This window comes from Thamnophis sirtalis, unplaced genomic scaffold (assembly GCF_051295495.1).
Source record: "Thamnophis sirtalis isolate CommonGarterSnake01/CBP01778 unplaced genomic scaffold, rThaSir2_p1.2 scaffold_5, whole genome shotgun sequence".
NCBI classification, from domain to species: Eukaryota; Metazoa; Chordata; class Lepidosauria; order Squamata; family Natricidae; genus Thamnophis; species Thamnophis sirtalis.
In genome coordinates, this window is record NW_028261385.1 from 33,759,189 (window position 1) to 33,774,509 (window position 15,321).

Below are 15,321 nucleotides of genomic sequence, written 5' to 3' on the forward strand. Positions count from 1 at the left end.
AGCTTCTAGTACCCTTCAGTCAATAGGTGGTGCATGAGCATATCGCATCTTTGTATATTAATTAATATTAATATTTGATATTTAATCCATTATTTTAACATATCATTAATATTAACATAGTAACCTAAACATTTTTTCCTCCAGAAAGTAATTCAATACCTGCAACACAGTGCATGAAAAATAGTTAAGTGGTGAGATTCTATTTAGGATTTCTCTGCAAGCGTTGAGCACATGATTCCACTGAATAGAAATAACTGGGGGAAAGATTTTGGGCACCATCCAAATACCTTGCAGGCCTGTGGATGGATTACATGTACTCTGTTAGCTTCTCAGTTTTTTTCCCCCCTAAGGAGAGCTTCTGTGATCTGTTCTTGAAAGTTCCCCACCGTTGCAGGGTTCCTGTTTGTTGTTTGTGTCGTGTTTCTGAATAGAAGGGAAAACTTACAGAGGCCATCAAAGACTGAGTATTTCTCTGAATCATGGCCATTGCATATAAAGGGGAAAAAATCCATCTCAAGTCTTTTTACCAAATTCTTCTTTTTCTTTCTCTTTGATTTGTATGTGATTCAGAAGAGAATGTTCAGCTTTGCTTTGCAAATTCTGGTACTTCCATGCCTGTATGCAGGTTGAGAAACCCTGATTGTTCCAGTACAAAAACAGGATAAGCTGCTTTAGTGAATTTGTACTTGATAGCAGAGAGCAACTGCCCTCTTTCTGCATTGAGAAATAGGAGTCTTCCAGTACTGTAGTCTAGCAGGATGCCAATCCGGACAGGCTGTTCAGTCACCATAATTTCACTGATCTCGCCATTGTGCAGAACTTTATATGCAGGACTGCAAAGAGCAAAACAATATAAAATCAATACAGATCTATGGCAAAGGTCCATCGCAGAATTTGTTTAGTCCAACACTATCTAAATATCATTTGATCCCAACCTGACTGCAAAGGCCAATTTATAACCGACTCCTTGGGTAGACAAAAAAGTTTCTGAGATCTGAAAAGTACTGTACAGAACTCCACCACCTGTTCAGAAAGAGATCTCAACAGGTTACTTTATTTTTAGATCTTGGGACTAAGGATCTGGAATCCCATTGCTTAATGATACATTCCAACATTTCTCTTTTGCAATGAGAAAAACCCTGAATAGAAACCTAGTTTAATTTGAATATATACACAGGATCATTCAAAAAGACAAGCATTTGATTGGATTTATTTTAGGCAAGGAAAGCAATTCCTATTTTCTGAGTTATTGTATACTCTTTGAGATATTATATATCATTTCTCTGCTTCATGTCCTTCCAAATGCATTGCTCTGCATTCTCAGGCAGGTTTCAGGCTGGGAAATGTTATTGTAACTAAGAATTAGAAGAGTTGCCACTCAGCAAATTAAAAGGATGCCAGATCAAGAAAGGGGCAGCTCTACATAATGTATTGCCTATAACAGTGATGGTGAAACTTTTAGACACTGAGTGCCCAAACTGCATGGTTGCGCATCAGTGGTGGGATCCAGCCGGCTCGCACCTATTCGGGAGAACCGGTTGTTAATCTTTTAAGCAGTTCGGAGATGATGTATGATGGAGAACCGATTGTCACGTCGATGTGAGTGACATTGAGTTGGCCATGCCCTCCCAGTCACATGACCACCGAGCCCCGCCTACCCAGCTGGTCATTAGGGCAGAGAACCGGTTGTTGAATTATTGGAATCCCACCACTGGTGCGCATGCCCAAACTGGAAGGTGCATGCGCACACACGAATGATGTGCACATGTGTGAACAAGCACGTGTGCGGACGTGTGCGTGTGCAGCAGAGGCCCAAGCCCAGCTGGCCAGCAGGAGGTGGGGCATCCCAACACCGGCAGTGTGGCAAGAGGTAAGATCTCTTTCTTTTGTGAGCTTCTGTTTCATTGTTTGCAGGGAAACAGAAGCTCACGAAAGAAACGCCATGGAAATCTGATCTGGGCTGAGCAGAGAGGGTTCTGTGTGCCACCTCTGGCATGCGTGGCCATAGGTGCTCCATCATGGGACTATCACTATAAGCAAAATGATATACCTCTGTTCCTTCTCGATACGGAACTGACTGTACAAAAGCAATTGGTAGATAAGAAGAGGTTGTGTCCATCTGGACTCTATCCTCCACACAGAAAGACAAAGCTTAGGAAAACAGGCAAGGCGCATTTGCTAATTATTGTAATATTTGCTTCCTAAACTCATTGGCATATTTTAATGTTAGAACTAGTTTGGGGGAAATTTATTTATTTAATTAATTTGTTAATAAATGTTATTTATTTAACAATGTTATTTGTTACATTTATTTGGCACCCATCACACCTCCGGGGCTTCTTTTGGTGGTTTCCAACAATAAAAAGGAAGAAATGGAAAGAGGTGTAAACAAAACAGAAATAAAATAATAGAACAAGAAAACAATGAACAAGAAAATGAGAATACATCAATATGACAACAAAGGATGGATGGGTTGGGAAGCAGAGATCAAGAGGGGTGTGTGTGGTAGCCTACAGGTTAACCTAAATTAACCTACAGTATATGATAACAAATGGGCTATAAGAGTCTCAGTGACGCAATGGTTAGAGTGCATTACTGCAGGCTACTTCTGCTGACTGTTGGCTGCCTGCAATTTAGCAGTTTCTAAATCCCACCAGACTCAAGCTTGACTCAGCCGTCCATACTTCCGAGGTGGATAAAATGAGGACACAGATTTTGGGGACTCTGTAAACCGCTTAGAGACGGCTGTAAATCACTGTAAAATGGTATATAAGTCTAAGCGCTATTGCTATTGCTATATGGATTCCAGTATTTTTTCTGTATGGAATCTAACAATGGGGACCCAAGGAAGAATAGGTCTGACCTGTTCATCCCCATATATCTCCCTTTACATATGCATTTCCACACAGAAATAAGTATCACCATAGTATTAATCAAAGTGCTTATTCTTTACGTGCTGCTGAAATAATTACAAGGAAGTATATATGCTCCGCTTCATTTCATTAAGCACTCATTTTGAAATACAGTATTACAGATAATAACCACCCTTTTCAATGGATGATGAGTGTTAAATTAAAAATACTAATTAGATATGGAGAAGAGAAGTCTGAAAACCACCACAATGTGACCTTATCTGCCAGAAAAAACGAGACAGAGTATATCACTAGAGTACTATTCCTAGCTAGCGATCATCCAGCTTTGCAAAGTTCTGGATTCAGTCCAAGGAAACTGGTCTCTCTTTCACTCCCAATACCAGTTATATCATCAGGATGACCTCGAGCGAAGCAGCCGTGGGAGCAATGTATTAACTATGCAGCAAATTGCCCCAGGATAAGACAGATGGATCTCATGGTTGGAGGATTCATTACAACAACAAATTGCAAGAGTTCAAAGCTCTGCTCCTAATTCAGTTAATGAAAATTATACAACCAGAAAATCAGGAAGAGGACCTTATGGTGAAATTTTATTCACCCCATTCTCGTAGAGAGAGATGGAAGCTTGCATTCAAATTTGTTTACAAATTATTCAATTTCAGTTATAAATGAAACATCACGGGGATGATGATGAAAAACTGCCAATGGAAATATGGACACAGGCAAAACCAAGAAATACTAATGCAGGAAAGAGAATGTGATCTAGTAGAAACAACTGAGGGATGAAATTTGGATTATATCAGCAATGGGGTAATGTTAAGATTATGGGTGCAAAAAGGTTGTTTGGGAAATGAAAACTGCAGAGAAAAACTGCAGAGAAAAACAACAAAGATGGCGAAGGACTTGGAGGTCAGATCCTATGAGTCTCGGTTATAAGAACTGAATATGTTTAGCCTAAAGGAGAGAAGACAAAGGCAAAGCATGATATCAGTCTTCCAATACTTGAAAGGCTATCATAGGGAAGCAGGTGTAAATTTATTCAAACAAAAACTCAAAAGAAGGAGTTATTTTCTGACCTTGAGAGTTATTACACACTGGACATTTAAAAAAAGAGGTTGGACTGCCATTGGCCCAAGATGGTCTGAGATCCCAAGGCAAAGTGTTGAAATTGAAGACTTCCATACTCCCTTCAAACCTTTTGGTTCTTTGATTCTATGAAACTCATCAGTGGAATGCAAAGGTTGAAGGGTATGTGAAAGAAATGCATGAGATTCAGGAATCTGAGAATGAGACTCTAACCAAGATTTTTTGGGTAAGAATACAAGGAAGGGGAAAGTAGAAAGATATACTGTAGTACTATAGACTACAGAAAATCAGGATAGTGCCTTCCTGGACTGAATACATAACTTTCAGGAGACATCATCATCATCATCATTATTATTATTATCATTATCATTATTATTATTATCGCAACAACAGAATTGTATCACAGCGGCCAGTTGTTTCGCTGGATTTGGCATTGGTTACTAGTCGGGCCCCACCCAGGGGCCTAGGACGTCGTAACGTATTTTCGTAATACGCGTGCAGATCCAAGCAGTGCGGCTTTTTGCATTTGACTGATGGTGATTTTGTCAATTTTTAACTGTTTTAAATGTAATTCCAGTGCTTTTGGAATAGCACCCAGTGTGCCGATTACCATTGGAATTACCACTGCTGGTTTGTGCCATAATCGTTGAATTTCGATTTTTAAGTCCTGGTATTTCGCGGTTTTTTCATATTCCTTCTCATTGTCCCTGCTATCACCTGGTATTGCAATGATTGATTGTAACCTTGTTTTTCTCAACCAGTGTGATGTCTGGTGTATTATGCTCCAGTATTTTGTCTGTTTGTATACGAAAATCCCACAAGATCTTGACCATCTGATTTTTGGTGACTTTTTCAGGCTGATGTTCCCACCAATTTGTTGCTGTTTTAATATTATAATTTTTGCACAAATTCCAATGGATCATTTGTGCTACTGAATTGTGCTACTGAATTGTGCCGCAATTTATAATCAGTCTGCGTGATTTCTTTTACATGATGTGATCAACAGTTTCATCAGCTTCTTTGCAAAGTCTGCATTTGGCATCATCAGAGGATTTTTCGATTTTGGCCTTAATGGCATTTGTGCGGATAGCTTGTTCTTGCGCAGCCAGAATTAGTGACTCTGTTTCTTTCTTTAATGTACCTGTTGTTAACCATAACCAAGTTTGTTCACTGTCCACTTTATCTTTTATTTTTTCCAGAAATTGGCCATGCAGTGCTTTGTTCTGCCAACTCTCCATTCTTGATTTTATCACATCTTTTCTGTATTCTTGTTTCGTCTGTTGGGCCTTCAGTAGATTTTTGTTCTTTACTTCGATTAATAGATGTTCTTGACTTTCTTTTAAATAATCAGCCAGTGCATGTTTTTCTTCTTCAACTGTTTGCTTCACTTGTAATAATCCTCTGCCACCTGATTTTCGGGGCAGATATAGTCTATCAGTATCACCACGTGGATGTAAACTGTAGTGCATTGTCATTAGTTTCCTGGTTTTTCGGTCCAAAAGGTCCAAATCAGCTTGTGTCCAGTTAACTATACCAGCTGTGTATCTTTCAACTGGTATTGCCCAGGTATTTATGGCCTTGATTGTATTTATGGCCTTGATTGTATGGCCTTGATTGTATTGTAATAATAATAATAATAATAATAATAATAATAATAATAATAATAATAATAATAATAATAATAATAATAATAGAAATCCAATCATTGACAAACACAGTCCGAGTATTCAGCACCGATGTTTCAATGCAGTTTGGCATGGAAAAATGCGCCACTGTTTCCATAAAAAGAGGCAAAATCACTGCATGTGAGGGAATTGAAATGCCCAATGGCCAATTAATTAAATGCAAAGAAAATGAAGCCTACAAATACTTAGGCATTCTGCAGTTGGATAACATCAAGCATGGAGAAGTAAAAACTATTGTCAGGCGAGAGTACACCAACAGAGTTAGGAAAATTTTGAAATCTAAATTGAATGGTGGAAATACAATCAAGGCCATAAAAACCTGGGCAATACCAGTTATAAGATACACAGCTGGTATAGTTAACTGGACACAAGCTGATTTGGACCTTTTGGACCGAAAAACCAGGAAACTAATGACAATGCACTACAGTTTACATCCACGTGGTGATACTGATAGACTATATCTGCCCCGAAAATCAGGTGGCAGAGGATTATTACAAGTGAAGCAAACAGTTGAAGAAGAAAAACATGCACTGGCTGATTATTTAAAAGAAAGTCAAGAACATCTATTAATCGAAGTAAAGAACAAAAATCTACTGAAGGCCCAACAGACGAAACAAGAATACAGAAAAGATGTGATGAAATCAAGAATGGAGAGTTGGCAGAACAAAGCACTGCATGGCCAATTTCTGGAAAAAATAAAAGATAAAGTGGACAGTGAACAAACTTGGTTATGGTTAACAACAGGTACATTAAAGAAGGAAACAGGGTCACTAATCCTGGCTGCTCAAGAACAAGTTATCCGCACAAATGCCATTAAGGCCAAAATTGAAAAATCCTCTGATGATGCCAAATGCAGACTTTGCAAAGAAGCTGATGAAACTGTTGATCACATACTCAGCTGCTGTAAAAAAATCGCGCAGACTGATTATAAATTGCGGCACAATTCAGTAGCACAAATGATCCATTGGAATTTGTGCAAAAATTATAATATTAAAACAGCAACAAACTGGTGGGAACATCAGCCTAAAAAAGTCACAGAAAATCAGATGGTCAAGATCTTGTGGGATTTCCGTATACAAACCGACAAAATACTGGCGCATAATACACCAGACATCACACTGGTTGAGAAAAATAAGGTCACAATCATAGACATCGCAATACCAGGTGATAGCAGGGTCGCCGAGAAGGAACATGAAAAAATAGCAAGATACCAGGACTTAAAAATCGAAATTCAACGACTATGGCACAAACCAGCAGTGATAATCCCAGTGGTAATTGGCACACTGGGTGCTATTCCAAAAGCACTGGAATTACATTTAAAACAGTTAAAAATTGACAAAATCACCATCAGTCAAATGCAAAAAGCCGCACTGCTTGGATCTGCACGCATATTACGGAAATACGTTACAACGTCCTAGGCCCCTGGGTGGGGCCCGACTAGTAACCAATGCCAAATCCGACGAAACAACTGGCCGCTGTGATACAATTGCATAATTATTATTATTATTATACTGTGATACAATTGCATTATTATTATTATTATTATTATTATTATTATTATTATTATTATTATTATTATTTGGTTAATCTTTGGTGAGATTCACAGCCTTTGGGGCTGGTTGGTAGCTCAACAGCTCGAGTCCTAACCAAGGACCTAGGAACTGTTAAGGTAACATTAGAAGATATAAGTTGTTCCAAGTAGGGTGGGATGATGATGATGATGATGATGATGATGATGGTGATGGTGATGATGATGATAGCTAGACATATCTTGGAAAAGCAACTCAGCAAAAACTGCAGGATCCTTGGGGAGGTCTTATTATTTTATCTTTTGGAAGGGTGAAGTTTACTTCTCTTATAGCTGATCAAAGCCAATGGAGAAGAACTGGTTCTGCCAGTGGGCCTAGGGAACCGAGAGCAGGATGGAGCCCATTAAATGGTTTATATGAATGTGTGTTTTCATTGGTGGGGGGGAAGTGAATGTTATTATTTTATTATTTTTCTTTTTATTATTTTTATTTTATATGATGTTTTTATATCCATGTAATCCACCTTCAGTCACCATGTCCAAGTAGGTAGCAAAATAAATTTTCCTAAATAAATAAATAAAACTGGCTGAAGCAGTAAAAGCAATAGAAATTTGGGAAGAAAGTGATCAAATCAGCTTATAACACAGTTGTCCATGCACTGGATTTCAGGAGACCTCATTTAAACAACCTTAGAGAATTACTCCATCAATCTTTCCCAACTATTCCAGATGTTTTGGAACCTCAATTACCAGAATTCAAACCATGGGCTGCCTGGGAATTCTGGGTGTTGCAGCCCCAAAATTTCTGCAGAGCACTAGATTGGGAAATAGGTTGGTGTTCTAATTTGGTTTTTTTGCTTTCCTTCAATTTTTCCCCTGACTATTTATATTTCTAAGTGCGGCATCTGGATTTTGAAAGATAGGAAGAACATTGATGTTTATGAAATATGATATTGGAGAAAACTCCTGAGAATGCCATGGATACTCAAATAGACCCAACAAATGAATAATCAAACAAATCAACCCAGAATGCTTACTAGAGGTTTACAGAATCCTACTTTAAGTAAATGTAAGACTTATCATGTGAAAGCTAGCTTTTTGGAAAAAGCTAGCTTTCCCTAGGACTAGGAAAGTGCTAGAAGAAAAGAGAAGAAGAGGCCGACCAGCAGCAAAGTGAATGGACTAAGATACAGGTGCACCGTAGATTTTCACGGGTGTAGGCATCCTTGTCTTGTTGTATTCGGGTCTTTTCCCGTGTAAGATTGAGATTGTCTTGGCAACATTTCGGTGAGGTCTCACTGAAAACACCAGCCTGAAGATGGCGAGCGAGACCCCACCGAAATGTTGCCAAGACAATCTCAACCAATTTTGAAACAAGTCATCTGCTCTGCTTCTGACGGAGATCATTTTTATTCTCATTGGCACTAATATTCTGTGACTATTACTTCCAACTTGTTATTTTGCTATCAATTCTTCCTTTTAAGAAACTTTCATTGTTTTTGTGGAATCTCTCGTTCATTTGGATTAGGACAGTGATGGCGAACCTTTTAGGCACCGAATGCCCAAAGTACATGCGCGCGTGTGCATGCCCATACTGTAAGGGGTGCAGGGATGGGCGCATACGCACGGGCATTTTACACATGCAAGTGTGCCCCCCAGCATGCATCTGTGTCGCCTGTGCATGCACAGCAGAGACCCGAAACAGAGCTTCTGTTTTGTCATTTGCAGAGAAACTTCTGTTTCCCTGCAAATGACGAAGAGAAACACCATAGAGAAACGCGGTGGAGCTGAGCTGGGATGACAACGCACATACACACAGAGAGGGCTCAGTGTGCCACTTCTGGCATGCGTGCCATAGGTTCGCCACCACTGGATTAGGATGTCCATCAGAAGAGATGGGAGAGGTCAGAATCAGTGGATTCTGCCTTCTTGACTTATTTGAAATCCCCTCTCCTCCTCATACACAGATGCATCTGACTGGGGGAAATTCTGCTCCAAATTTGGGCATTACTTTCAAAAGACCATCTGTGCCCACCAGTGGTGGAGTAAGGCTCACTGGTGTCCTAAGCACTAACAAATCTTGTTACCCCCCCCCTCCTTTGTACATACTGTACAAATCTTCACTGGGTTTTGTTTTCCTTTCTCAATTTTGTGGTGCACCCTTTGGGCCTGGTGCCCTAAACACATGCTTAGTCTGTTTAATGGTTAATACACCACTAGTGCCCACTGCCCAGTGGTGGGATTCAAATAATTTAACCACTGGTTCTCTGACCTAATGACCAGCTAGGTAGGCGGGGCTCGGTGTCATGTGACCATGTGACCATGGCCAACTCAACGTCACTCAGGTCAATGGGTGCTTTGCCTTAGCTGTTACAACGTAATAAGGGTTAATGGGAGAGGCAGTTTCTGTAAGCAGGGCAATAAGGATTAGGCTAGAAACAACATCAGAATGTTTCCTTCCTGCCTTCCTTGCAGGATTAGCCCTGTAAAGTGGAAAAAAACAAAATGAGATTTCTTCCAACAACTGGTTCTCTGAACTGTTTAGAAAGTTAACAACTGGTTCTCCCGAATAGGTGCGAACTGGCTGAATCCCACCACTGCCACTATCAAAGAAAAGCATTAAAGGACATTAAGAGAAGTTTCAAGAAAGAGCTACTTTGTATTACCTTGTTTTGTTGGAGCAATGTAAGCACCAAGAATTATTTTTCTGTCCCAGGTCACTACTTTCTAGGAGCGTCGAAGAGCAGATCCCAACTTTGTAAGCTCCACAATCACTGACGGTGATTTCCCAGTAATGCCATCCTTGGGCAGGCAAGAGCTCACCCAACACTGGTGTGCTTCTGCACAAAGAGATGACAAAGAAAAGTAGCCTTGCCTTCCAAAACAACCATGCCAGCTCAAACATTAAGCAGGTCTCAAGTCTCCTAGCTTTTCACCGCAGTATTTGAGGCGAGAAAGAACCCCTTTTCCCTTTCGAAACCAATGGAAAGATAAGAAATAAATGATGTCAAAGGGCTCTGGACACCTTTTTGGAAACAGAATGGAACAAAAACAAAACTGCAGAAGTCATCAAAAGAAAGATTGAGTTCATTAATGGGCTCAATCCAGAGCGGGGGGGGGGGGAGGGAAATCCAATTTAAATTCCCCAAATGCAAGTGGGCAAAAACTTGGTTTATTTGGTTTATTGATTCATAAATCTCTGTCCCTCCAGGTGATATGGCTTAGGGTGGAGCAAGTCTGTTTGTGCACACACAGATTCACATGAGTGGAGAATAGAAATATACAAATGCAACACATGTGCACCCAGCTTAGACATACCCACCTAGGCAACACATATCTCTCCATTCTGATTAGCCCCTCTCTCACACATACACAACACATCTGCATGCACCCAGATACCATTAACACACCCAGGCAATATATATTCACACATCCCGAGTCATCTCTGGAGAGAAAGCCTTTATGGATGTAATATGTAATTTCATTACACAGAAGAAATGTGCAGACACTTCCTATGGCTACTATTGGTTTAGGGGTGGAAAAGAATTCCAGAGGCTTTCCCTAACATGGAACTTTCCATTCCCAAGCCAACAGAACGTGGGAATTAAATAAATAAGGGGTCAGAACTGTGTCAAGAGGACAACTCTCCAAGAATAAACAAAGTAAGACTGCATTTGGCTTGCTAGGGAGATGCTGGCAGAAAAAGGTTGGGTTTGAAAATCCACTTCAGATTCCTCCAATTCATCTTTCTGGGAGAGTCAATTGGAAAATAATTTAGAATACATTTATTAGAATGAAAACTCCTTTCCTCCTAATTACTTGACCTCGAGTAGAGTATATGTAGTCCTCCAATGCTTCCAATGAGACATACACATACCTGAATGCATCATGTATTGGGAAACAGCAGAAAATGCACATGCAAATGCAACATGTTATTTCATCACACAGACAAAATAGAAACATCCTATGCTTGGTAAAGGGATTGGAAAGAATTCCAGAAGGCATGCCCTGCATTCTTCCTCTATCTTGTTTACTACTTGGGCTATGTAGAGAAAGGGTTACAGAGTTCTACACAGTGTAATAAATATGATCTTGATCAAGACCACAAGCAACCTGCTGTTTAAAGGACAAAAATAACCTGTGTAAAATTGAAATTCAAAGGGCCAGTTAGTGCTGTAGACTGGCTGGAGAGGGACCCAGAGTAACACACCAAGGCAGCAAAAGAAAAAATAAATCCAGAAATCATTTGGATATTTTGATGGATTTACATGCACCCAAACGGATGTTTTTCTACTGTCCTTTATTAGGCCTTCCTTAAATCCAAACCATTTGACAAAGAAAACTGCCCAAAGGTTCCTTAGGACTTTCAAAAGATGACAACATTGCTGTTTTTTTAAACTAACAAAATGGAAAAAAGAAAAAAGAAAAGAAAAGAGGAAAGGAAAGAAAAGGAAAGGAAAGGAAGAGGGAGGGAAGGAGGGAGAGAAGCAAGCAAGCAAGGAAGGAAGGAAGGAAGGAAGGAAGGAAGGAAGGAAGGAAGGAAGGAAGGAAGGAAGGAAGGAAGTCTGTTTTCTTTTTTTACGGTCTCTAATCCACATATCCTGTTGAAAATATCATCCAGTAGAAAGAAATAACATGAATCAGTAAAAACTTACCCAGTGAGATTCGCATCATCCGGAAGGGATATCATGGTTCCATTGGGTGATACTTGCAGTGCAGGATGAACAAGTTCTCTCATTATATGAAATCTTGTTCCTATTGTAATTCATAAGCAAAAAATAAACACCATTTCATGAATGAGGGAAATGGCTCATCAGGTGATATTAGAACTATAGAAATCACTATTTAAAACTATAGAAATCAATATTGCAGAAACAATATTGTGTGAGATAGGAAGGCCTTCTCATTTTTTTCAATTAAGCATTGAGAAATAAGGGTCTTAAAAGCCAACTCTAATACACAATAGCAATAACATTTAGACATATATTGCTTTACAGTGTTTTACAAGCCCTCTCTAAGCAGTTTATAGGGTCAACATATTGCCCCCAAGAATCTGGGTCCTCATTTTATGGACCTCGGAAGGATGGAAGGCTAAGTCAACCTTGAACCTGGTGAGATTCAAACTGCAAATTGAAGGCAGCCAACAGTCAGCAGAAGTATCCTGCAATACTGCATTCTAACCACTGCGCCACCGCGACTATTTCTGATTTTTTTATTCAATTCAGTGGAAAAATCACATTTTCCCAGACTAAGAATTGATCTGAACTTAGAAACTTAGATTCATTCTACTAACCATCAAACCATTAAAACATTATGCTCAATGGCAGAGCTCACCCCTTCTGCACTAAAGAGCAAAGGAAAAGGATCATGATAAATTTGATCTATTTTCCTATCCTACATGAGAAAGGCAACCAAAAAAATGATTCACAAGAATCACAAGTGCATCCTTTTCCATCTGCATCTTAGCCTAATTTGCAAAGCTTATGTGCACAATTTTCCAGATTTTTTTAAAATGTAAACTTGTACATTGCTATCTCAATGTAATATTATTTTTACAGTATATAAATTTCCCAATCAGGCTTTTTACATGTAAACGTACACAAAGTACACTTTTTAAAAAGGTAAATATTAAGCCTGGGAAGTTGAAAAAGCATCTCAAAGGAGGGATAATAACCAGGTCCTTCTCCACGCCCATGAAGTTATCAGGAGTTCAGTTCAGCTAAAAGGAGACCTTACCTTTTCCCTCTTATATGCTTCCTTTCAAAATACAAATAATCTCATTATCAATTTGTTTTTTTCATATAAATCAGAAATAGTTATTCCCCTCAAATGCACTTATTCATTACACATTGACTTTGGTCCAGAGAAAGATTGACAACTGGAGTTTCTACTAAGGAAGGAACTGCATTTTAACTCAGATACCTCTTTGGAGAATCTCACAAAACATCTGCCACAGACATTTATGAGGAGCACACCTATTTCCAGGAGTGGGCTGCTGGGGGGTTCACAGGGGTTCGGGACAGAGGTGGGCTCCGGCTTCTGTTATTACTGGTTCGCTCAGGGACATGCTTCGTATGCGTAGTAGTAAAAAACAAAATGGCGCCACCATAGGGGCCACCGATAGAACCGGTTCGGGGGCATGGCCAGTTGAGTTACTACCTACTCAGATAAAACTGTCCAAACCGGTAGAAACCCACCTCTGGTTCAGCAGAACCTCTATCTAAGATTCTGTGCAGTTCGGAGAACTCCCAAATCCCACTCCTGGCTGGCCCCGCCCATCCCACCACGCCATTCCTCTCCTAGGAGTCCCCATGTAGCCTGTTTTGGATGCAGATAAGTGCAGGATGCGCGCAGAAGCTTGGGGAGAGCAAAAAATGGCTCTACTGGAAGTTCGGGAAGGCTGGAAATGGGCCCATTTCTGGCCTCCACAGGGCCTCCAGAGCCTGGGGAGGCCATTTTCGCCCTCCTGGAGGCTTGAGGAAAGCCTTTGCAGCCTGGGCAGGCAAAAATGCCACACCCCCTCACCCCTGTGGTGCAGAAGGCCGAGTAGGCCACGCCCACCATGGCCACGACCAGCCAGTACCCAAGCAGATAATCCCTTGCTAAAATTTTTGAAGCCCACCCTTGCCTATTTCTAGAAACAAGATCTTTTTTAATGACAAATGACTTGTGTATAAAGAATCCTAATGCTACAGAAATAGAGGAAAACCAGAGGAGGCCATAGTTGTGGGTAACAAAGGAAATAAAACCAAGATTGATTTAAGAATGTTAGGTAAAAGCTGATGAACCCAGATCTGTCAATATATATTTTTCTCATTTTACCATGAAACACTCTTACAATCTCTGAAAGCACAGCCAATTGAATCAGTGACCATTAACCTATTTGCATCCAAAACAAAGTATTTGGAAAGAAACCAATATAGTATTCACTTCACTCCCAACTCATATAGAATATATGTTTGATTTTCTTTTGATAAGTGTCTGGAAAAACAGCATCCAGAAAGACAATTATTTCAATCTTTTGCAGAGTCACAACCTTCAAACACTATTTATGCTCCCAATACAATGAAATGACCCATCATAAACTTCCTTCTGCTCATATAGCTATTGTGCACAATACAATTAAGCCAAAGAGTCAAGGTTAAACATTAAAACCAATGCTGCCTTGTATACTCTAGCCTTCAATTGTTCTCCAGATATATATTTTTTGCCCAAATTCTTTTTTGTATTCTAAATATAGGGAAGATAGTATACTTTTATACATTTTATCAATTTGCTATCAAATGTAGCATATGGACCAGCCTTTTATCACTTCTTTGTATTTCTACACATCTTTACTAAATGCAAACCTCCTATCAGACTTTGCATCAAATATTCCATCAAGTAGAAGATAGCACTTAGACAAATACTGCTTCATAGTGCTTTATAGCCCTCTCTAAACAGTTTAGAGAGTCAGCATATTGTCCCCAACAATCTGGGTCCTCATTTTACTGACCCCAGAAGGATGAGAAGGATGAGTTAACCTTGAGACAGTCAGCATCGAACTCGAGGTTATGGGCAGGGTTAGCCTGCAATACTGTATTCTAACCACTGCGCCACCAAGGCTCTGGTGAAATACTGGCTAACATAAGCCATGTTTGTGTCTCAAGCGAGGGAGGGAGAATAAACAGTTTTGGCTAATATTTTGATAATTCCAAAGTTTAGCAAGTCTGATTTTAAGCAAATGGCTTCATCAATCCATCAAATGTCTTCCCAAAAATACCTGAACTACACTTTAACTACACTAAGTTAAACCATATGGCTATTGGGCGTTCATCTGAATATACAGCTTTTCTGGGGGAAACAAAAAAAAGTATGATATATGCAAGATATTAATGTTTGTACATTTTCTCTATTTGTTGTGAAGTTTTCCTTAGTTTACCTACCTTTTGTTGAAATCAGAGCAGCTTCACTCTGTTCACTTATTCCAAAGGTATTAACTGCTCTTAGATAGAAGAAATAGTTTAGGTTTGATTGTAGGTGAACCTTTATTTCAGGCTGTCGAATTCCAGCTAGAGATCTGAAAAAGCAGAAGTATGAATAGTTGAGATATTAAAAAGTTTTATTTTTCCCCCTTCAAAATTCTGCCTGATCTTCAAAAAGAGCAACA

The 15,321-nt window shown here is 39.6% G+C and overlaps 1 protein-coding gene across 1 annotated transcript in view; it reads right to left on the reverse strand.

Moving 5' to 3' along the window:
• Positions 1–343: 343 nt before the first annotated feature.
• The window catches only part of CMYA5 (cardiomyopathy associated 5), a 64,248-nt gene continuing 49,270 nt past the window's right edge, over positions 344–15,321 (reverse strand). Inside the window, exons 11-14 of the mRNA XM_087715602.1 lie at positions 15,098–15,231; positions 11,828–11,927; positions 9,839–10,012; positions 344–833 (exon numbers count right to left, since the gene is read on the reverse strand). Of these exons, the coding sequence (XP_087571728.1) occupies positions 581–833; positions 9,839–10,012; positions 11,828–11,927; positions 15,098–15,231 (661 nt within the window). The 3' untranslated portion in view covers positions 344–580. The remainder of the gene's footprint in view (positions 834–9,838; positions 10,013–11,827; positions 11,928–15,097; positions 15,232–15,321) is intronic.